This window comes from Xenia sp. Carnegie-2017, unplaced genomic scaffold (genome assembly GCF_021976095.1).
Source record: "Xenia sp. Carnegie-2017 unplaced genomic scaffold, XeniaSp_v1 HiC_scaffold_21, whole genome shotgun sequence".
Lineage (NCBI taxonomy): Eukaryota > Metazoa > Cnidaria > Anthozoa > Malacalcyonacea > Xeniidae > Xenia > Xenia sp. Carnegie-2017.
Window position 1 is genome coordinate 7,496,465 of NW_025813484.1, and position 24,113 is coordinate 7,520,577.

The following is a 24,113-nucleotide window of genomic DNA, read 5'->3' on the forward strand; positions in this document are numbered from 1 at the left end:
ATTTACAAATTGTGGAGAACGTCAGTGGTGATTACAGATGAATGATCTGGTCACAGGTCACCTGACTTTAATGATCCTTTTTAATTTCTATTAACATGTCTAAGCGTGACGTTTTATATTTTCGTGGTAGTTCGAGAAAACTTGCCAGATTTCGTCAACACTTCACTAAAGAACTGAGAAAATTCGCCTTTTTTCACCAGCATTCCCCTGCGTTTCAGTAATTTTTCTCAGAATAGTGAAAGCAGCCAATCAGTTGCGCTTTTTGAACGCTGTGTCACGAGATTGCCGCATGATAAATGTTTACTTGTAATGAATGGGTTCGAGTTCGAGACTTCGAGTTCATAAATAAAGATGAAACTGAGTCGTCTATGAATGAATGAATGAATGTGAATACGGAAAGAAAAAACAGTTTCTCACTCGTCCTGCTTCATATCTTTTTCTAAAGAAATGACTGTGGGATCCAGTCGAATATCCTCGGAGTTTGATGTTGGGCAGTTTTTAAGTTCTTATGACACGTTAAAAGAACATCTGAATGCCATGAACAGCGTTTTAGAAGCCAGTAAAATACTAAAAAGGTACGGTGTTTATATTATAAATTGCGAAATACTTTATTGTAGAAGGACAGGAGGTTACGTGCATACTTTTTGAACATACGTGGAAGTGATTTACTGTTGCACTATTTCCAATTAATTGACTTCGTCGTTCTCACTGTTGTAATTGGTTAAATTATATTAACTCATGACTTCGAAGGACCTATTAAAACTCCTTAAAAGACTGCTTTTACATAAAGCACTTGAGGGTTTAGTCACACGTTTGCAATTGTTCATCTTAAAGAATTCTTAGAATAAAGACTTATGCCAACAAAGTTCTTTTAAAAGGCAATATTTTATTCAACTGTTATGGCATTTTAAAAAGCAATTTCATTGGCATCAAAAATCTCTGTACTTAGAGTTTTATTCTTGGCTGCTATTTTATTTACCATTTCTGGTTAATTAATTCATCTTCTTGGAAATGATGAGATTTTAGAATTTAGATAGTGTTTACTTTGAGATGGGAAACTCAACCTGATATGTGACATAAGTAAACAATTGTAATAGGCAATGAGCATTTGCCTTAAATAACATTCAATGTTCTACATCTTTTATTGCTTCAAAATGAGTGAAATTTTTTTCATAATTTAATATAGATGGGACGTTCCTTCAGTTTCATTCATTTTCTGTGTCTTTGTAATGACACTGTGCATCTATTTCCCAGGTATGTATGTTGCATAAATGATTTATAACCAAAGTCATGACACCAGTATCTTTTGAGTGTGAAAACATCCAAAATTTGTGGGTAGATTTTGCACAATTATTCTTCACAATAGTAGTGTAGGCACTTGATGAGACATTTTATGTTTTGTTGTTGCGTAATCATGTAAAGAGATCTGTTTGAATAGAAAAACCTAACTATTACAATATACCTTAATGCATCTTTTGGACCAGTAACTTTCATTGTAGTATACATTTCACAGGTTTTTTTGAGATCTGCTAACAAACAAACAAACAAACAACATTTGTATACCGGCCAGTATTAATCCCCGCCAGGGGGGTTGACCGGTCCATGAATTTTTCCACGCCTAATGTCTCTATCTCTCGCCATATCTCTCGTTATACCCATCGCCTTCATATCACTGTTCACAGCATCCATCCATCTCTTTCTCGGTCTTTTTTTGAGATCTGCTAACTCAATTGGTTATTGTTTTTAGAGTTTTTATTCGCTTTTGGTCTCTTTCCCATTCCACTTGTACTACTTGGTACCTATATGAAAAGTTTGGGAGAGCAGAAACAAATCAGGCATATCATTGTGATGGCAGTTGAAAATGAAGAGCAACATCTTGTGAGTTAGTTATTTCATTCTCTGATGTTCAGTATGTTTCAAAATATGGTTATCAAGTAACTGTGAAGTCTTGAAAATTTCTGACCTTTCATTTGTCTATCGCAGAAACGTAAACAAGAGCTAATTGAAAGATCAAGAAAAGATTTGAAGAGATTTATAAAAGTGTAAGGAGGTTTTTTTACCCAACAGCCTTGATTAGCATGTTACTTTGCAAACAAAACATCATTTGTCATGTAACTTTTTTATATTATTTATCATTTGTAAACTTCATACGGGGGAGAGCAAAAAGTAAGCCATTCATTCTTTCTCATGTTTTGATTATGTAGATTATGTGAAATCCAATATTATATGGACATTGCTCATAGAAAAATGTCAGTTATACGAAGGTATAGTTTGGATAATGTTATTTTAAGAAATCTGTCTTAAGCCTTATTCTATCATAGCATTTTCAGCCCAAAATGAACAGTTTTTATTGCAAAGTTGCAAGTATTGTTACTTACATTGTATTAAACCTTTGGTTGTTGCCAAGACCATGAATTCAAAAAGTAGGTCCATTCGACTGTACAAATCAGATGATTTATGTAACACTTTGTTACTAAGTGAGCTTATTACTATGAAAGTTGTGCAAGTAGAGTAGAGACAATTCGTTGGTGCAATGACCTTGAACTCAGACAGTTGGTCAACTTGACCTAAAAGGTCAAGTCAACTGCGCATGCTCAGATGATTTCGCTTCCAATATTGGACTGAGCAAGCTAATTACCTTGACATCAGTCCTAGTAGATCTAGTTGGCTTTTGTGTATTTATCATTTGACTTAATTATTACTTGAAAAGTAGGAAGGATTTGACATTTTTAGTTTATAGTTATAATGGAGGCATCGTTAAATTTTAAAACTTAAGTCTTTACTTCGTAGTATACACAGTGTTCCGATCCTTTTTTAGCGTCTTTTTGTGGAAAGATCCAAAGCTTACAACAAGGTATAAAATAACGTAAGATCCGCAATCGTTGTTTGATTTTCCCATCAAAATAACTTGCTGAACAGTTTACTTTGTGATTTCTATGTTGTTTTTGAGTCAGAAACGGCGTTCTAAGTTTCATACTTTAACAATTCTTTTATTGAATTCATGACAGGTTCTGTTCCTTTGCTCCACATTTTTCAATCTACTATTTAATTTTTCTACATGCATACCACGTATTTCAGTATTTTGTCACCATTATAAGTTAACTAATTGAATGAATTGCAGATTTCTTGGCTACATATTCGTTTTGATGCTATTGACGAGTGTTGTGCCACTCTCTTTGATATTTCTCGTTTCGTTTCTCTACTTTGTTTTATACAACGACGACTTTAGAAAAGGTAAGTACCTGCGAATTCAGATTTTTCCCGTGCATTCAATTCTACCAACGATAATTTTCATATTGAAATAGTTTACGCTTTGAAACGCGCGTAGTCCGTTCATTATATCTACTCTTTCTGTAGTAGTCACAGATAATCTTTACATTGATTTGCCACAATTGGAATCCTTGCAAGAGAGTAAGGCAATGGAAAAGGGCTCAGAAGAAAATGGCGTGGATAATCCAACTATTTCGGTAAAGAGAACGTGTATTTTTCCTTTGTGCTAACGAGAACATTGCTAAAAGGGGCATTAAAAGAACATTTTGTTACTTAAATGATTTTAATTTAGATTTCATCTTTTTATTATATACAGTGCGATGCGAACAGTTCTATTGACAGCGATACTAGTTCGTATGAAGATGATAGTCAAAGCGGTGAAGACACTGAAGATGAAGATAATGTACGTGAAGTAGAAGTTTGAATTCAAGTAAACACCAAAGAATAACCTTTCAAAATAAGGCTTTACTCAACACTAAATTAAAATTTACAAAATGTCTCTTTATAAGTAATTATCTCAAACTAGGCGCGGTTACTAAGGTGGGTGTACTTCATGTAATAATCACTACAGTACGTTAGGAAATTTTAGTGAATCAAGAACACGACAAAAATATTTCAAACAATATGGCCTTCTTTATTTCAGATCAATCCTGGTAAACAATCAAGTACGTTTAGTCTTCAATTTATCTCAAAGGGATTGTCTCACACAAATTGTCAAATAATAAATGGATTTTTTGATGGCAATCAGTTCATAACTTGACTGCGTCGTTGCAATTTATATTTCAAGCATAAATAATACTTGTGTCATCCATTTAAAGGAAGACATTGTATCTTACTTTCAGAATCCTTCGTGTCTCACATCAGCGAGTACAGAAAACGACGACAAGAATTGAAAAAAGGTTTGCTATACTCTCTCGACTTGAGATATCCTCATTAATAAAGAATTGCTTTAATTTAAATGTGCGTCTAACTCAATAGGAAATTGTGTCGCATGCGATATTGCCTTTTCATCGATCCTGACTAGAAGGGTAAGCAAAAGTTGCTTTAACGACTTAAATAGTGTAAAAGGGAATAGCCAACTTGTATTAATGAGAAAAGTGGTCACATTTCGTCCGCTTTTGAAGGTTGCCATTTTCACGAGGCTCTGTGATTATGTCGGTGTTCCATTAACCAACGGGTTCACTGTTGCAGAATTTTTCGGGCCCGAAAATTTTTATTTCGACAATGAGATGAAATTTAAAAAACAACTACACAATACGAGTACGAATATTGTTCAGATAAATATAATCAGTCAACGATAAAAACACCTGCAACTGCCGGCAAAATATGGACCAAAAATAAAATCCGTACGCGCACAACAGTGATATGGGAAGGGGGCAAACACAATAAGTTTCCAGAGGCGCAGAAAACCTTAATGCGGCCCTGCAACATGTAAGGTTGTCTGGTGAAAATGGGCTCAACAATAAGGGTTTCCATAAAGTCAACGCACTTTTTTTCCAATCTGCATTGTCCCATATGATATATCGCTCAGCTATGTCTTGTGTCAGCATTTATTCGATTATTTTAACAGAAGTACTGTCGAAGATGCGGTGATAAGTTTTGCTCGAAATGCTGCAGGCATCGTGTTAAAAAGGCTGCCCTTGGTGTTACAGGTATGTATAGTTTCTATTCCACAATTTATAGAGTGCCGAGAATATGACTTTATTAATACAAAATTTGCATAAAGTAAATGGTTTGAACCCGGGAGTATCGTTACATGTTTGTAAATGATGATCGTCCAGGTTAGTAAAGTCCTGAGAAGGACTGTTTTTGTTGTTGTTGACTGACGTTTCGATAACCTTAGCGGTAGTCATCTTCAGAGTCAAAATATGCATCGGAAAATCTTTCAATCTGTAAGAGAATGTCCGGACAACAAGGTCAAGTAATTTTCGAGACTATTTCAGAACTAACAGTCATAGGAGAGGAACTCGGAGCGATTCAATTTTAGTCGAACTTCCTAACATTAAACACCAATATGACAGGAAATCTTTTTACTTTTCACTGCAAAGACGTACAACGATCTTCCAAAACAAATACGCGCGGTTGAGGATTAAGAAGAGTTCAAAAAATTTTATACTGCACTTAAAGTCAATAATATTTTGTATTACATTCTTTTTAGAATTTAGATTGGTTTTTAAATTTCAGATTGTCATATTTAAGATTTTTATTTTAGATTGCGTGTGTAATAACGTTTGTAATTTCATTTAAATTCTAGTGGAGGACACAAGTTAATAGCAGTATTTTAACTGAATTTTTTACATTCTCTGAAAATATGTTTACATAATAATAATAATCATTGTTATGTGTGCAGTTCCATTTTACTTTATAGAATACCGAGTGTATGATTTTATGAACACTTAAACATGCAGCATTGTAAAATTAAAAATTAACTTCAATTTCCTAGCTCCCGGATCACGTGATCAACGCGTGCTCGTATGTAATGGCTGTTATGGAAAACTGCGGCTTAAAAATGCACCGGGCGACTGAGGAACAACCACGCGGACAAACTTGGGGGGAGATGTATTTCTTACTACTTTCTGCGACACTTGACATATCAGTTCAAACGATGGTCAATGGAAAGGTAGTGAAATCCATTTTATTCCATCAAGATCGATATAACACTTATTAATGATCAATCAACACAAGCCGTAAGTACACCTTTTTAAGGTTATAGATTATTCTTCTCTCTTATACGTCCATGTTGGCGGATTGAAAGAGAATCATCGGTATCCGTTATTGGGTTGTCGATATTACAGATTAGGTATTGCATATCACATCCATTTTACCGATACTTTATAATGCAAATTACATCGATTCTATCAATACCTTAAAGCACATCACATCGATATTGTCGATACTTTATAATGCAAATTACATCGATGTTATTGATGTGAATGTACATAAGACAAGGTTTTCGAAAAGAAAGCATTGTTTGTTGCATTTGAGAGATTTTCTCGTACGAGTGCTGTAAATGACGAGAAACGTTGCAGATTATAGTCTTAAAAAGTCTAAACTTGCCACCATTTTAGTTTTATCAATGACTTTTTGCAAGCAAAGAATTATAAAGGTGGTAAAAAATATTTATTAATTAGTTATGAACATTATTTATTGCATCGTTTTAAATAAATTAACCCAGAGGCTCAGTTTCCTTCACTAACCAGCGGTGCGCATCCATTTTGCCTTGCTCGAGCAGAACTTGACCAATAGTTTCACGGCATTTCTCGTGGTAGTAATTTAACCAATCAACCTGAATGAATAATTTAAATAAAACCTGTTTGTACGCTAATTTAGCAATTTTGACAAACATATATAATGTTATGTAATATAATTTATGTAATTTAATTTATTGATGCAAGTCTAATACAAATGATTTCGTCTTTTTAATAAATATCTGGCTTCGTAGATCGCTTGTTTATTAACAATGTAGTAAACTGTGATCATAAGATCAAATTAATTCGTTGCCGATTTTTAATTTTCCATTTTACGAAAATTATGCTGGTAGTTTTACGAAACTTTTTGCCATAGTTATATGAAAATCAAACAGGTAATTGTACAAAAACTATGTGTTTTCATTATATGAACATGAGCTTTTTACACAGTTTACCTCATCACGAGTCAACATTGAAGGAACCAACATTTTTGTTTGTATCGGAAACTATATAAATCGTATAGCAATACACAGATTCGGAAACAATTTATTTATATTCGCGCACGCGCATAAAGTAAAGACGCTTACCAGAGTTACCGGCTCAAATCCAATGAATCCGCCTCCCATGAAGTTATTCTGTATCGAAAAATACAGTTTTTATTTTATACTTAAGGAGATTGCAAAAGTTTATGAAAATTTTCAACACCAATCAAGTTTCGGTTGAAATAATTTTGAAGGCTGAATACCTCCAAAGTCACCGGTATTACTAAAATCACGCTTTCGATTCTCACGCCAAATGCGCCATCTTCATAATATCCTGGCTCTATGGAAATAAAAAAAGCTAAACTTGTAACATGTACGACTTTGGCATTTTGACATCTGTTTCGACATTTTCTAACATGCTAAAATATCATAATATTGTTATTGTAGTCAATGCATCAGATTCGTTACCGTCTGAAACAAAAACACCAGCTTCCAGCGGTTCGTCATTAGTTCGCGTCCCAATCCCTTGAGGTCCTTAAACAAAAAAACATGTCAATACTAGCAAACTAAACGCTACCCTAAATTGTACATAATTGTACCTTCATGTACATTGAGAAAGGCTCCGACTCCGTGTCCCGTACCGTGTCTGTAATCCAACCCGCCTTCCCAAAGACTGTACCTTGCATATGAATCAATTCTAGAACCTGAACAATGAATTGATAATAAATGCGAACGCTGGTTCCTCATTTCACCATGATTAAGAAAATATTTCATAGAAAATTGAATAATTTTTTTGAACCACAACGGTCACTGACTATACCTTTTGTTTTGTTTGGAAAAACAGCTTTTGCTAATGCTATATGGCCTTTCAGCACACGGGTGAAACATTTCTATAACAAAAAACAACAGCATTGATCCTTTCTACCCAGACCCGTTTTCTGTGGAAAACAAACAAGCGCTCGAATATGTTACATGTCGAACATCATTTGCTATACACGTGCCCATAGCGTGGATTCGTATTTTTTTTCACGTGTGTGTAAATTTTCGCGAACAGACCTTTTGATGATCACTTGGCTTTCCAAAATGAAACGTCCGAGTAACGTCTGTTGTCCCATCTCTGTATGCGAAAAGTCATTGTGGTTATAAAAGTTCGTCATATCAGTTTACAGGTTATGATATAAGATTGGTATAGTTTTATATATCCAAGGGATGGCAAAATAGATAAAATTTAGTTTATATCGCATCTTTTTTGAAATGTAGTTTGACCAGGTCAATACAGTCCTAAGATGGACTGTTCATGTTGATGTCGACAGACGTTTTGACATTCTTAGCCGTGATCATCTTCGGAGTCAACTCGATGCAGTGTAAAGAACACAATCGTCATTGGATTAAGTCCCGTTTACACGAGCCAGAGGTGGATATTTAACCCGGGTCAGACTGGATATGTTTACGAGCCCCAGGTCAGACTACAATAGGAGTTATGTTTACACGAGCCAGGGGTGGACATTTAACCCGGGTCAGACTGCGATAGGTTTTTATGTTTACACGAATCCGGGCTACAACAGAATTTTCAACCAGGGTCAGCAATTCTCAGCCAAAGACAAGCCAACTCGGGTTTAAATGAAGAAAACCCAGGTCTCGACAAGGGTGCGCCCGGGTTGGTAAATTGACCCGGCTATCGTGTTAACGTTAATAGGAACTTATTAATTGACGGGTTGACCAGGGGTGTAACACCAACCCGTGCTGGCTGTCAACTCGGGCTCGTGTAAACGGGTTCTAAGTGTAGATGACTAACGCTAGTTAGATGTTGAAACGTCAGGCAACACTAACATCTGAAACTCCACTCGGCACTACCAAGGTTTATCAACTTCGAAAAACTTGCAACATGGAGTTTTATTAATTATATGGTTAAGGCTTCCTTACGTACGAACGTTAAGTTGAAATTCGATGAGGTCACATGCCGTGCATCAATATAATTGGATGCAATGAAATTGTTTACGCGAATCAAATCAACTCGTTGGTACGCACCTGAATTGCGCACCGGAATCACATAAGTACATTTCGTCAACAGTGAGTCTGCGATTTGTGCTATCAGAAGGCCTGTATGTATATAAAATGACTTTTAGCATGTTCTTATCCAATGTAGAATACACTTCATATAGCTGTGATTTACCTAAACATACATTATGAATTGTGTTTGTTTACGATAGTAATTTAAGCAATAAGCGATGTTTACTGTGTTCGCACTGGCTTATGCAAACCGAGGAGACCTTTGGGAGAACTCGAGAGCAGATCAGTGCAAGCCCCAGACCGAAGGTTGAGACACGAAAAACATCTTGTATTTCTTTTATAAAATAAGAAAAAATGCGAAATGGACAAATTTCAAACAAACGTTTTGATTTTCCTATAAAATGTATTCATGATTGATTTGCAAATTCTCTTTGATTGGTTAATTGATTTGATTGGTCGAGCTCAGATCGGTTTGCCCAGTCTAATGCGAACACGGCTATTGACCAATCGCCACACGTGTTTTATTCTGTTTATTGTATAAATACCTGTAATGAATTATAGCTGCGTTGGGTCCTGAGGCCGATATAGTTGCAAAGCTCAGACTTACAAAATCATCCAGCTCACTTTAAAATGGCAACAAAACACACAGTGATGGCTATTTAATCGTCATTTCTGTCACCGTTTACGACAATGATCGCAACATACCGTCGAAAACTTTCCAGTTTTTCTGCCGCGCTTATCTCAGTTTGTTTTCCTTTTGGTACCTTGCGAGTACAAGAAATGCGTTTCATTTCGAAAGAGTTGAAAACTTTCCTATAGACGTGGACGAGATGGCTTACCTCTTTTTCCAACCAGCAAAAAAATTGACACAAAGCGGTTGCGTCTTTTATCTGCAGTAAACAAGAGAACGACTTCGGTGCATATTCCAGCAACGTGTTTCTAAGTTACATAACTTTACACGGAAGATCAATTGGCAGTTGCGCAAATGAGCAATGAAAAGCAATACTGATGCCCAATCGCAGGTTTTGTGATCATTTTGTGCCAATCATTGAAATGAATATAACATATAGTATCTATTGTTATATTTATTTGTATGGTGCCAATTGACTTACATGAGCATTTTTCATTCCACGAATTTCGACAGGATTCTTGATCGCCTTGAGTCTAGCAACTGGTGACATTTCTGCTACTCTTCTGTTCTAAACATGTATATTAGAAAAGCAACCTACATATTGAAATATATACGTAAAAAGTAAGAACAGTAGGATTCAAGCACAAAACTATAAGCATTACTTCGATGTGAATTAAAGTTATGGAACTTATCTTGGGGAACAATTAAAAAATAAAAGATGTTTAATGTGTTTGCACAGGCTTATGCTTGACCGAGGAGACCTTTGGGAGAACTCGAGAGCTGATCAGTGCAAGCCCGAGACCGAAGGTCGAGGGTTGCACATGCTCGAGAGTTCTCACAAACGTGTCCGAGGTTAAGCCAGGGCAAACACGAAAAGCATCTTTTATTTCTTTTATACAATAACAATAATGGGAAAAAGACAAAAATTTCAAAAGTATTCATGATCGATTAGCAAATTCTCTTTGACTGATTGATTGTTTTGATTGATTTGATTGGTTGAGCTCAGATGTTTTCAGCACAGCCTAATGCAAACACGGCTCTAGAGTCTAGACCAATCACCGCACGCGTTTTATTGTTTTTATTTTATAAACATAGATGATCTATTAAGGAATTTACCTTGGGAACTAACATGTTCAAAGCAGCGCTAGATGATCGGCTTATCTAAAAACATAAATTTGTAAGGTTCATGCTAAGGAAAGTCAAAACTTTAGCGAGTCCTGTGTGTTTCTTGAACATCTTTCAAAGACAAACTATACGTGGTTAAAAGACGTAGTAAGACACTATTTGTTAGTGACATTTCGGTGGTAGACCTTGCCCTTATCCTGTTACTGTTGAAGGTTAAGGTTTTAAACATTTGATAGGATGATTTTTGGTTTCATATAATTTGAAACATGTTCCACAAACACCTACTTAAATGTTTGTGAATGAAGATCGTCCAGGTTGGTGGAGTAATGAAGACTTGGCTCTGAAGATGACTACCGCTAAGTCAGTCAACACTAACAGTCCTTCTCAGAACTCTACCGACATGGACGATATACATGTACAAACATGTAGCTAACGCTATCCCCGGGATCAAACCTTTTACTTTATAACACTTAATTCGTAAAAAACTTCCTACCCAAATTTTTCCATCAGACAAGTTCACCAACTGATCGACTGCTCGGGCAAGATCACCGTATGATTTTAGTTTTACGGTCACTTCCGAATGACGATTACCACCTGCTATTCCCAAATGCTCATAGATATCCTCACTAAGCTTTGAATCATCGATGAACAAGCTATATCGAATCAGGAAGAGGAATTCAACCAGCGAAATTTAAAACATAATAAATGGTGTTTTAAGTCATGACGAAAAGTCAATGTTACTGTCGTTGTTGATTGATGTTTTAGCACGGCTATCGCTAAGGTTGGGGTAACGATAATCCCGGGTTCCAACATTTAACTTTATGAATGAACACTTTTTCTTTGTCACTTTTTGAATGTTTTTGAATGAACACTTTTTCTCTGTCACTTTTTTTTACTATTTAAGACCGCCTAAGTCTCACTTAATTGGCGCTAAGCTAAGAACTTTCAAGGAACAGAACCTCGTTGTTTTGCAATGACAGTTTCATTTCACTGCTATCTTCTAAACCCAGAATCATCGTCAACCTTACAACAATCTAACTGATACTTTTCGCTACCATGCAATGCTCTTTTGTTGCATTGTTTTGCTTAATTTTTTAAGGATCTTTTTCTTGCTTTTTGTTGTCATAAATTAAGTATTTAGTTATTTAGTCAGCATACACAATGTTTCCCATGCACTCTTTTCTAAATGCAGTCATTTCCAAGTGACATTTTCAGCTAAATAAGTGCGTTGCTCCATTAAGCGAAGTTAATGATCTCATAGTAATAAACGTACAAAGCCTCTTTAGACGTGACAATTGCATAAGCCATAAACACCGGATTGTAAGCGATGTCTGATCCACGTAGATTAAACAACCCTAGGAAACAAAAAAAGCCCACTTTTTCCGCTGTATCCAAATACATGAAATTTAAATAAACACGCTAACTTCTCCATTGACCTACATGCTATTTCATCTAAAGCTGTCAACACAACAGCGATGACACTCTTTTCCTTCATCTTCCTTTGAACACGCAAAACTTTTTCTTTCCATTTTTGCCCTAAACACAGAAATTAGTTGACTTGCATGGATCATTTACGGTTAAACTACGACTTTAAGTTAATCATCGGGGAGTTAAGGAGAAAAATAATTTAGAGTTTGTTGAACATAAGCATATATTCATTATTTTTGGACTGTAGTCTCTAAAACCAAATGAATTGCAAAAGCAATATGAGGTCAGCTTTACCGAATACTGGCTTGATGTCCAAACTTTAATGCCAGCAAATTAGTTTACCTGAATAGCTCAGAGGTTGGATGAACACACAATCATTAGGCATCTCTGGTTTGCCATATTCTCGCCAGACGATATCCACCAAATTTTCATTTGACTTCACCAAATATATTCCGTAATGTTTCAGTTTCTAGAGACACAGCACATTTAGTGAGCAGCATGTTTATATATGTGTTTTTAAAATAAATGCCATCTGTATCATTGCAGCCCTCAGTTGATTAGCCAATCTCCAATTTACCTTTCTTATGTTTTCCCATTTTTCTAGAAATGAAACATGCAAGTTAGTGATTCTTAAAACATTTGAGGATACAGCAGCAATTTTGCTGTATCATTCACAACATTTTAGAAAGTATATGAAAATTTCAACGTACCAAATGACATCAACCATGGATCAGCTCCAACAAAGCTATTAGCTTTGAGTTCCTATGTGATTTATACATAGTAAATGAATGCTCTGGATTGAAAATATGCAGTTATTAAATTTGCTGACTTTATTTTTCTTTACCTTAACAATCCAGTCTTCTATAGCTGGAGTGTCTTTGATTCCTTAAATGTTTGACGAGGGGAATTGGAAGATTAAGAATGGTGACATGCGTATGCTTTTGCTTCCATTATTATAACTACCGTCTTTCATTAAAGTCCAATTGTTGTCAAGCTGTTTTTGAGCTTGTAAAAAGTAGCGACCATCTGTCCATAATAGGGCTTTGTTTTCTGTCACTACAGCTGTTCCTATATGTCGGTAAAGTTAAAGTAGATTGACTGGATTCATACATGATACGAACATGAAGGAATGTGCAACTGTACAAAGTATCCCTAAGAACTTTCTGAAGCAGTTTCTTTACCTGCTGAGCCACTGAATCCAGAAATAAATTCCCTTCTGCTGTCACATGGGGCAATGTACTCACTCTGAAGACATAAAATTGTCCATCACATAGATTGTTTCATAGAGTATTCAAACTGTTAGAAACAGTATTTAATGTGAAGAAGACAAAATCTAATGCTTCACTTCTTTCATGTATCGTAGTTATCATTCCTGTTGAACTCTCTCAACTGTTGAAATTGAAAATGTACACAGCTTCCATAACTTGCATGGACATATTCTACATACCTGATGAGCGTCTCCACTCGGTACAATGTAAGCTGAGAAGATTTCGGGAACGTATGCTTTGTTCTTCATTACTGCTCGCAGTTTCTTCAATATTTCACCCGTCGATTTAGCCATTTGCATTGGAAGTTAAAAGCTTGATTGTTGGGGAAGTATGAAAAAGTACTACCCTCTCTGGGTGCGTAAAACTTTAAAAGAAAAGATTTTGAAAAATGAAATCGGCTTCGCGTCTTCGTATGGAAATAATGTCATCTTGTATTATATTCTTCGTTTCTCGGAATTGAAAGCAGTATTTTGTTGTTTGCATGACAGATGACTGAAACAATAAATTAACTGAAGCGTTTATGTATTTAACAAAAAAAGTTGACCCTTAAACTTAAAAGTCACGATTCTAAGTTTTACGTAGAAATGAATTATGAAATACAATACATTCAATTATTCTCAGAGGTAAATATTTTTTCGTAAGTCATATGAGTAAAATACAAAAAATAATACATTAACCTAATATTGAATAAAATGCATCAGTTACTCTTTTTCATTTTTCATAAAAAGTGGAAGCACATCGTGAGCGATGATCCTGGGCGGAGTCTGGAAACGATGGCGAAAGACGGTTGAAGATATAATGGTAAGATTCAAAATTCTATTATCTTTCAAATGAAAAATCCCATTAAAAATTCTATGAAAAGTTTTCCGTAACAGTTCATTTTATTGTGCAGTATGGAAAAACCAAAGCCGACTGGGAAAGAAAATATATTTGACGGAATTATTTGCTCGCCAATTTTGTCAAGTGGCAGTTCACACGACGAGAGTAAAGGTCCACATTCACCACTGACTGAGAGAAACCTCACTTGCCTGGGCAAGGGTCTAGAATCTAAGGTGAAAAGTACAATATATAGTTAATGATTTATTGAACTTTGCTGTTCTTCTCTACCATTATATCTAACTGAACTCTTGTTTTTGTCAGTTTTATTTTAACTCGGTATAAAATTGGACAAGTACGTTTTTGACTAGTGCACTTTGTAAGAGAAGATTTACAAAATATGGGTGCAAATCTAGTCAGGTTTTACAGCGAAATACTTAGTTTTATGGTGAGATTTTTTATTACAAGTTAGAGGTCATTGAAATGTAATTTAACATTGATGTTTATTTCGATCAACGCGCTTTAAAGAACTTCTCTAGAAGTACATTTTGTCATTGTATGTTTGAAAAAATGACATTGGTAAAAGATTTCCCAATGTTTATTATGTCAAGTGTGAAGAATGTTTTTCTCATGAAGTGTATTCAACCCATCACCATACTCTTTGGAATGATACCATAATACATAAGTTGTACCTTCTCTTATTCAGTAGTTGTGGAGTGCCATGTTTATTTACCAAAAATATTTATGTATTGTACATGAACATTTACTTTATTGTGAATTTGTATTGATTGATTACATCGCACTTGCTTAATTAAATAAATTATCAAGAAATAGGTGATTTCAAATTGGTTTATGCGACTTATATAAACTTGATTTTTCTTTTCTAAATTCTAACACAGGTTGGCATTTTTCCAAGTACTCCACTTCTGAAGTCATCTGTCACCGACAAGCATCGCGATTTGTGGGAAGAAATTCGTAAGTTGGATGAAGAGGAACTGTGGATAGAACGTACCCAAATTCTCACCAAAGAAGACCATATTTTGTATGGTGAATTTGCTAAGGTGATTGCTACTTAAAACCATGCATTAATGAGGCTTGATAATTGATAACCAGTAGTCGTGGACTTTTTCCGAATGTTTTGATGTCTTTTCATCATTTCTTGGTGTTCAATACATGAATGATTTTTGTAATTGTTTTTTAATCATGTTGGTTTTTGTTGCCACAGGAAATTGTGACAAAGATCATCAACAATCTTCCAATTTTCACGTAAGTTAACGTCAAGCAACATGCATCCGACTTGTTACTGAATTGTTTTGTTAAAAGTCCACTCTTGTACGCTACAGTGTTAGATCGTGTTGCTTGCAATTATAGGATGGATGAAACTGCCGAGGATCATGGGATTGTAAAAGACCGTGATGTTAACTATGATATTGAAACCAGTCTTTCAGGACAAAAAGTTGTTTGTGAAGAAGAAAAAGATGTGATAGCCAATGGGAAGGATGATATACAAAGTATGTATTTACTTTTGAATTTGGGGCTATCTACTTTTGCTGCTTTTCCACAAGACTACAATTTTAGATATAAATAAATGAAAACATAGCGACTTATTTTAATAAAGTAAGTTACTTTGCTCGTGGGAGAAGACCATGGGTAGAAATTAACAAATTTATTCATCAAGTGCTATGTAGTTTTGTTTTTGCAAACAAAAAGAAAAAGAATGTGATGAAAACTTATATAATGAATAGAGACTGAACTATGTTTAGGTTCATCTGGATAGCAAATATTACAAATTGTATGTAAGACATTTAGCCGACTATATGAGTTTCTAAAATAAAGCAACACAGTAGCCTTTTTTAAATGCTTTCTTGACAATTGTTTCTTCTGTTCAGTTGATGAGTCCGAAATGGTGGAAAATGGCGAAGTTAAAGGAGATCATGATTTCATAAACTCGTGTACTGGTAAAAATTAATATCTTCATAATGATGTGTTGATTAAGTGTGAGCATATTTTGTTAAATTTGCCTTTGTGTGATGCAACATTCATCTTCGTTTTTACCGTAGAATTTGATACTACAATTAAAGAAACATCTGTCAATGACGAATCATGCTTAGAAAATACATTGTCTGAATTTGATAAAAGTTCCGAAGGTATACGAAAAATTTTCATTTTACAATCGCTTTGGCTCATAACCAACGAAGCACCGCACCATTCAGCATAATGTTTCACAGACTGCTTCACATCCTTGGAAAAGTGGCACGATAAAACTGAGAATTTAATATGAAGGATGTCTCATGAAATTCTCGTTTTTTAGATCTTAATGTCACAGTGAAGGAAGCCGTCGTCGATTCATCAAAGTTTTCAGACTCTAGTAAGTGCGCCATGTCTTTTACAAACTGTCGTACGTTTAAAGTGTTAAAACGATGAAAATGATGAAAAAATGCCGACTTATTGGCGACATATTTTTAGTATTAGATGAAACTGTGAAAGAGGTGACAGACGCAGATGGAAACGAGAAAGCGGCCGGTATTTCGAAGTTTCTTGCTACGTGTTATTAGAAATTTGAGATAGTATCTTTATCAAAAAAAGAGACTGGTTATTTGATGATTTCCAATTTAATTGCGTTTATTTTTGTATTTTTTATAGATTCTGAAGTTCACGAATATGATGGCGTGAATTTGGATGAGAGTTCTTTCAAACAAGCTACAGGTTTAGCAGCTGTTTTTGCCCAACATAATTATTTGTTTTGTCAGAGCGCGTTTTCCGTGAATAACGGATTTTATTCAGTTCAGCAGGACGTTAAAAATATACGTTGAAATAAACAATTACTTACATGACGAGCATGTTGTTGTTGTTTTTTTGTAGAATTCAGCTTGGATTTGGATTTTCTTGAGAAATGTGGAAATATAAACAGTGAAGAATTCGAGGTAAAAATATGAACGCTGTACACCAACACCATATCATGCTTTCATCAATGATGCATCGATTCAAACAGCTATAGAACGACGTTTCTACAAATGACTTTTACTTCGTATTCAATGTATTATTTATGGGATGTGCTTGTATTATTTAGCTAACTTTTTATGCACTAATATTCTTGGTTTTTGTTCATCATTAATTATTAATGTTTCATGAATTTCGCTTGCGTTTGATTTTAAACTTCGAGCGACGCCGAAGGTACAGTATATGCTATATTTTGTATGTGTTGCGTACGTGTTTAAGAATTTCTAATCAGAAGGCTTTTTTTGTGTGGTGAAAAATACATAAATGCATGTGTTATTTCAACATTCTTTCGATAGCTGACTTCGACTTTCGTCAACAACGTACATGTAGATTGTTATGAAAGATAAGCCGTTTATATATTGTGAAAAATCTTACATTAAAATGAAATCTGCGATGTAGAGTGAATTAGCAAGACAGTCTCTGTACGTGAAGTTCGATCCTCTTGTACAAGCTAGAAAACCAAACAAGCAGAGTGATCAAGGTTTGTACGTGGTCTTCTACAATGCAAAATTAGACTCAGGTAACGTATTTTATTCCTGATTAAAGTTCTTCTTTTTCGATGCAGAATCATTGGACGCACCGACAATCAAACCGTCCGACTTATTGTTTCAAGGTTCATCAGCTTTGTAAGTTAATCTAAACTTATCACACCGTATTCTATAGTTTCCGTAATCATTGTAAGATTCTGTTTTTATTATATCTAATTTCATGAAATTTTTAGGTCCAGCGATGATCTGTTGCTAGGAATGGATACACCACCTGCCAAATCAGTCGTATCCCGCCGGGATTTGCTTGATCGATCTGAAAATGTCGAAAATGCGGAGGAGAACGCAATGACATCCCCTGTTGTCCATGTTGATCCATTTTCCTTTTCACCCAATAAGAATGAGGTTCTCTGTTTTTTTTTTTTACCAAACGCATCTATAATTTGTTGAACCGAGGATTGTTGTTGTGTGAATTTCTCGAACAAGCTTTTATCTTCATGTCTCTTAAGGCTTGTTCTCAAAAAGTCGTTTTGAGTTGTCTCAATTGAGTTTCAGCGGTGTGGATGGATCTTCGTCCTATAGGCTTGCGATCTAGAGACAACTGAAAGACTCGGACGACTGTTCGAAAAGTACATAGGCTTTGCATACGTAACGTCCGACCTCGGTTTGCTGTGATTATGGAGGACTAGGTTGAGGGTTTAGGCTGGAGTGAGAATTACAGGTCTATGGCTATGATTATGATTAGTCGTCGACGAAAGAGATGCGTTATCGTAGCGACGTGTTGATATGTTCCATGTTGTCTTCCACTTTCTTGTTTTAGTTTCTACATTCATATTTTTATGTTTGAATAGGAAGAGGTGTGCGAAAATAAAAACATAAATGAAGAAAGTCCTAATTCAAACGAAGACAGTGTTGTTGAATCTACTATGAACGAGCAGAGCAGCGATACCTCTCTAGTACAGGTATGTATAGAGGTCATTATACTTTAGGAAACATCTACGTAAATATCACACGGTTTGTGTTAAAGAACACGAAATGGTTTATCACACGGTTTGTTTTAATTAACATGTAATGTAATTATTACACGACTACTTGGAGTATGTGTGATAAATTCCATTATTTAAGGATTGTTTTGAGCGGCGGTGGCAACTGGTGTTCTTGATTTGATTTTATTGTTGACCATCGATGTCTTTTGTCGTCTCGCCAATTGGCGTTTGTGTGATATTTTGGAATTCCATTATTTAAGGATTGTTTTGACTGGCGGTGGCAACTGGTGTTCTTGATTTCATTTAATTGTTGACCATCGATGTCTTTTGTCCTTTCGCCAATAAGAGATACTAGATCGTCATATTTTTTTAAAATGTGGTAAAATTCGAATCCAATAGATGATGCTAAAATTTCTTAATTGGATTTTTTGTTTTGACACCGCCAATAGAAAAAAACGCGACCAGGCGAAAGATCTTCAAGCTCAATCACCTGTTGCAGTGAGTTCAACGCACTGCAAACGTTTTGTCATTGTTTCCATGGGGTTTAGGTGTTAAATTGATATTATTGGCATGTATAAGTTGTTTCATGTCTGTTTATATTATGCGATCTTTTTCTAATTCAAATTTGCTGCCATCCTAATTCGTCAACATAACCTTTTAAAATCGGATGTTGTGTGTGTTATTTCTTGATTCTCCTCTGGTGACCTGGAAGCTTTAGAGGATCTGTGATAAGCATTTTTATAACGGAATAGCGAAGCGTAAAACAGCATTCTCGTGGATTATAGTCCTGTTGTCACTCCTGCCTTTTATATTTCTTATAATCTTATGTGTATTGTTATAGCCATTGCAGTTCTCGAAAACAGATTTAGACAGAGCTGTACATAAAGAGAAAGAAAGAATGCAAAGCGAGGTGAGGCTTAGGATGAATGCCTCGCTCTCATTTGAATGTAATGAACTTTGCTAATCCAAAACTACCGTTGTGTATAGTTAAATCTTCAGAACAACTTACACGAAGTTGAGTTGGAAAAGTTACTCGACGAAAGAAAGAAACTGCTAGATGAAAATAAAGTTATCAAGTAAGGTGTTCACGCAATCAATGTTCGACCTCTGTTTCTTTCGTTGGTTTCTTTGTCAAATTCACGTAGAATTTTAGCAAGTATGTGATTTTATAATTATAGTTTCTTTTCACGAATTTGTTTTCTCTTTAGAACCCTCATGATGGAGTATGAACAAACGATGGCACAAATGATAAGTAAGAGTCAAATTCCTTTAACAATTTCATTAAAATTTTTTTGTTATTGTTTTGCCTAGCCAGTCTCAAGTGGAAAATACAAGGATGTGAATTGAGACGTACAAGAATTTCATGCTAGAATCTGACGTTTCTTGTAGAAGACCGAGAAACAGAACAAAGTAAACAAGAAAAGTCGAACGCTGAAATTGTACAGGAACGAGATCAAGTAAAAACTGATGTATTCACTTTTTCGAACTCGCATGGACTTTTCTCAGTTTTATTCTTTTAATATCAGCTTCAAAGAGACTTGAATAATACAGAAAAGTCTTTCGCTCATCTTCATGAAAAATTTGGAAAGCTCAAAACGGCTGTGGAGTCATATCAAAAGGTATGGAATACACTGTATGTTTTTTATGAACTTGTGAAATACATGTCCCGGAGATATTTGTTAAAAAGTTGTTGTGTTATTTTCTAGAATGAAGAGGTCTTGAAGAAGGTGGTTAAAGATTTACAGGAAGATGTCAAGAATGCTGATAAAAAATATCAAATTTTGAAAGGTCATGCCGAGCAAAAATTGCAAGAGTGAGTGTACAGTTATAATGAGTACTGTCACTCATAACTTGAGCAACTATGCATGTATTTTGATAATTTATATTCTTGAATTGTGCAGGGCAAATGTTGAAATAAATCGGGTTCAGACGACGTTTAATAAAGAGGTAGCCTGCCTTCAGGCAGCTCTAAAACGAGAGAAAACGAAAATTTCATCTTTGCAACAAAATCTCGATCAAAAGGTATGTGAATTTCAAGCTTACTAATTATGATTTACACTCCTTTTTTGAAAGAGTCAACACGCCGTCAATTTTGATGCGAGGAGCTCTTTCTGATGTACTTTTGGGTGTCTATTAGTATCCAGTTTCATTCAAATGCCATTATTATTGCCTTCGTGTCATTTTTTGTTAGACAAGCGAAAACAAAGAGTTGACAGCCATTTGTGACGAACTAATAAGCAAAGTTGGTCGATAGATGGAACTCTTGTACATAGTCATTAGTATTTAGATATTTGAATCCCATATGTATATTTCTATAAATACAATAATTGTACCAATTTATTACAAAAATAGTGTATTTTCAATCAAAAAATAATGCAATTGCATTGTCAGTTAAATTGGTAATCGTTGCTTTGTTGCTAGTTTTATCGCTATCGGGACAATTTATGGTCAGTTTTATTGCTAGGAGATTAATTTTGTGTTGAAGAATCTTTGAAGTGTGAGCAACAGGCAAACATTCTGTTTGTCTTTTCAGGCAATTTTGTGTTATATTCCAGTTGTCACAACTTAAAGCTTGTTGTAAAATGTTACGATCGAAAGAAAATTTCCTTACAAGTTCGCGGTCCTTGTTTAAAAGTTGGTTTGAAGTGAACGTGTCACGGACGCGTGATCTATAGGTGAACATGTTAAGCTATTTCAAATTGTCAATTAACAACGAAGGTTAAACTAGTTGAATCAAAAAAGCATCAAATTATTTCATAAGATGAATCGTTCCTAATTTGTCCATTCAATTGAATATCGACAAATGACGCATTTGCATCGTAAAGAGTGCTGAACCATACGCTTTTATGTAAAGTGGTGTCTATTCAACTTGATATCATTTCACATGGGTAGTATTTTTTGCGGTAATGTCCACAAAAACACCCTTCCCATCACAAATTGTCATATAATCGCCATTGGTTAGTGTACATCTTGCGTACCTATCTTTATCAGCTGTTGTCAGGTGGTGAGGTCATCACAGAGATCATAAATAGTACTTGGGGTGGGGTCGTAATATAATCTATAGTTCAACATATGATACGCGTTTTTTGGGGGGACAAAATTTGTTTACAATCTCTATGGTGGGGTAGGGGTGAGAATCGTAAGTCATTTGCCACATTCAACTTATTCCTCAATCAATACTCGCAACACCTCCATGACTGGACTCTCAACCAAGCCACAAGGAGGAAAATATCCCGCTCTTTCTCAAGAAGAGGAAGGTTTTTGGAAAGGACCTTTCGTATTTATTCATGGCGCTGATACGCAGTTAGGCTTAAAGGACAGTTACAACGGTATAGCTGAACACGAACGAAGTTGGAAGGATGAAATTGAATGGGCAAAAGTTGCCGTCAAGGCTGCAAACGAGATGCGTCCAAAGCCAAGATTTTTTGTTGTATGTGGAGACATGATCGATGCTTTTCCCGGTACGAGAAATTACGACGAGCAGTATCGAGATTTTAAGACAGTTTTTGATGAATTAGATAATGAAATTCCGTTGATATGTGTCTGTGGAAATCACGATATTGGAAATCAACCAACTGTCGAGGGCATTTCTAAATATAGAAACAGCTATGGAGATGATTATTACAGTTTTTGGGTTGGTGGTAAGTGATTTATATTTCAGTCTCACAAACTATTATTCTCCAAGGCCATCCTCAGTAGCCAAAATTGTTTAGGGGGGGGGGAGGGCTAAAGCATGATGGAAGATAGAAGGCATTCCTTTTTATGTTGTAACAATATTGACTCGTTTGTTCTTAACTTTATGTTAGGTGTTTTCTTCATCACCATCAACAGCGAGTACTACAGAGATAGCTCATTGGTGGAGTCTCTGAAAGACAAACATGATACATGGTTTGATAAACAGCTAGAACTAGCTCCAACAGCTAAACACACTGTTGTATTTGTGCATATTCCATTGTTTCTAAAATGCTGATGAAGATGATCAATACTTTAATTTTCCAATGAAAGCACGTCGTGAATTGCTTGACAAACTTCATAATGCTGGTGTAAAGTATGTTTTTGCTGGACATTATCATAGAAATGCAGGCGGCTTTCATGGTGATTTAGAAATGATAGTTACAAGTGCCATTGGATATCCTCTTGGTAATGACAGTAATGGAGTACGTATTGTCACTGTTCAAGAGGACAAAATTACCCATTCTTTTTTAAAATTGGAGGATGCTCCCAAAAATGTTTATGTTTAGTGTAGGAGAGCTCTTGTCTTTGTGTGCTACAGCCTACACTGCTAATTTATGCTGCAGGTCAATTAATGCTGGAGGTCAGGTTTTCATTTGCAAGTCAATCATTAAATTTGGTAAATTAATGATCCTTGGTCAGTTGGTCTGTAATGTTGTTTTTATGAATGGTAGGCAATGTTAAGGTGTATTTTGTTTTGCTCATAATTAAACATAATTTTAAGACTAACTTTTTCTTCCATTGCCAAATGGTTAGAAGAACTTACTTAAGTTTGCTCTTGCTGATAAGATTTGAAAGGCCAAACTAGTTAATTTTGATAGACAAACATTTATCAATTGATTTCTATGTACTCTCTTAGTTTTTTGATGCTCTTAAAAAATCAAGCAAGGAGTTCACAAGTGTATAAGGATTTTGCATGTTCTTGCTGTATGAGAATGTTTCAATTTATAAAGATTATACTTTGGTTGGAGTAAAGTCTTGGCTGATGTCTTCAAATGTTGTTAAAGTCCATTGTGGTTAATAAGCTATTTCAAGGAATTTCCAAAGTTGTACTTGGTTTTTGGTTGTACTTGGTTGTACTTGGGAGAATTGTACAAGGCATGTGTTAGAAGTGTTTTGGGATATGGAGCAGAGTGTTGGGCGCCGAAAGCAGAGGACCTGACATGATTGGCGTCGACGGAAAGGAGAATGCTTAGGATGATGTGTGGTGTAATGTTGATGGATAGGATTCGAAGTGAAGAGATTAGAGAAAGAGTTGGTGTTGAGCGTATCGAGAATTGGGTAAGGCGCCAGCGTTTGAGGTGGTTTGGGCATGTGGAAAGGAGGGAAGAAAGTGCTGAAATTCGTAGAACGTTGCATATGAATGTTGATGGAGTCTGCAAACGAGGTAGACCGAGAAGGAGATGGATGGATGCTGTGAACAGTGATATGAAGGCAATGGGTATAACGAGAGATATGGCGAGAGATAGAGACATTTGGCGTAGAAAAGTTCATGGACCGGTCAACCCCCCTGGCGGGGATTAATACTGGCCGGTATACAAATGTTGTTTGTTTGTTTGTTTTTGTTTGTACTTGGTTTTTATGAAAAATTTAGGCTTGACGAATTGAAGAATCACCAATTCCAGACTTACAATGTGCTAGCCAAACTTTGCTCAATCAGTTCTTATGGCGTATTTAAATATGTTACAAAAG

General features: G+C 35.4%; 4 protein-coding genes across 6 annotated transcripts; 3 read left to right on the top strand and 1 right to left on the bottom strand.

Moving 5' to 3' along the window:
- Window positions 1-131: 131 nt before the first annotated feature.
- LOC124443605 (protrudin-like) lies at window positions 132-6,711 on the top strand. Its single transcript, XM_046994084.1, has 14 exons — window positions 132-575; window positions 1,187-1,254; window positions 1,748-1,878; window positions 1,984-2,042; window positions 2,205-2,264; window positions 2,819-2,854; window positions 3,122-3,234; window positions 3,358-3,467; window positions 3,587-3,673; window positions 3,914-3,935; window positions 4,113-4,169; window positions 4,249-4,298; window positions 4,841-4,922; window positions 5,714-6,711. The coding sequence occupies exons 1-14, from the start codon at window positions 448-450 to the stop codon at window positions 5,794-5,796; spliced, it is 1,086 nt and encodes a 361-aa protein (XP_046850040.1). The 5' UTR covers window positions 132-447; the 3' UTR covers window positions 5,797-6,711.
- On the bottom strand, window positions 5,880-14,212 carry LOC124443604 (xaa-Pro aminopeptidase 1-like). 2 transcript variants are annotated; one of them, XM_046994082.1, is made up of 24 exons: window positions 13,582-14,212; window positions 13,316-13,379; window positions 13,098-13,202; window positions 12,979-13,019; window positions 12,845-12,896; window positions 12,712-12,734; window positions 12,477-12,603; window positions 12,147-12,242; window positions 11,980-12,061; window positions 11,200-11,359; window positions 10,698-10,742; window positions 10,063-10,149; window positions 9,790-9,840; window positions 9,656-9,714; window positions 9,496-9,573; window positions 8,969-9,040; window positions 7,997-8,057; window positions 7,761-7,830; window positions 7,540-7,644; window positions 7,409-7,474; window positions 7,204-7,280; window positions 7,046-7,093; window positions 6,914-6,964; window positions 5,880-6,556 (listed from the first exon to the last, which is right to left on the bottom strand). In XM_046994082.1, the coding sequence occupies exons 1-24, from the start codon at window positions 13,699-13,701 to the stop codon at window positions 6,437-6,439; spliced, it is 1,860 nt and encodes a 619-aa protein (XP_046850038.1). In that variant the 5' UTR covers window positions 13,702-14,212; the 3' UTR covers window positions 5,880-6,436. The 2 variants fall into 2 exon arrangements, with proteins under 2 accessions (XP_046850038.1, XP_046850039.1); XM_046994083.1 differs by lacking the exon at window positions 6,914-6,964.
- On the top strand, window positions 14,141-21,085 carry LOC124443602 (transforming acidic coiled-coil-containing protein 3-like). 2 transcript variants are annotated; one of them, XM_046994079.1, is made up of 23 exons: window positions 14,141-14,203; window positions 14,295-14,454; window positions 15,118-15,279; window positions 15,444-15,484; window positions 15,590-15,729; window positions 16,108-16,176; window positions 16,279-16,365; window positions 16,530-16,586; window positions 16,685-16,741; window positions 16,862-16,924; window positions 17,081-17,142; window positions 17,618-17,699; window positions 17,784-17,844; window positions 17,940-18,108; window positions 18,555-18,665; window positions 19,531-19,599; window positions 19,677-19,765; window positions 19,898-19,941; window positions 20,079-20,146; window positions 20,216-20,308; window positions 20,396-20,502; window positions 20,591-20,711; window positions 20,881-21,085. In XM_046994079.1, the coding sequence occupies exons 2-23, from the start codon at window positions 14,296-14,298 to the stop codon at window positions 20,941-20,943; spliced, it is 1,974 nt and encodes a 657-aa protein (XP_046850035.1). In that variant the 5' UTR covers window positions 14,141-14,203; window position 14,295; the 3' UTR covers window positions 20,944-21,085. The 2 variants fall into 2 exon arrangements, with proteins under 2 accessions (XP_046850035.1, XP_046850036.1); XM_046994080.1 differs by lacking the exon at window positions 14,141-14,203 and having other exon boundaries at window positions 14,286-14,454.
- Window positions 21,086-21,740: 655 nt separating this feature from the next.
- On the top strand, window positions 21,741-23,396 carry LOC124443606 (serine/threonine-protein phosphatase CPPED1-like). The gene is given in 3 exon segments (XM_046994085.1): window positions 21,741-22,330; window positions 22,496-22,649; window positions 22,651-23,396. Coding segments are annotated over 3 exon segments (882 nt in total). The 5' UTR covers window positions 21,741-21,882; the 3' UTR covers window positions 22,931-23,396.
- The last annotated feature ends 717 nt before the right edge of the window (window positions 23,397-24,113 follow it).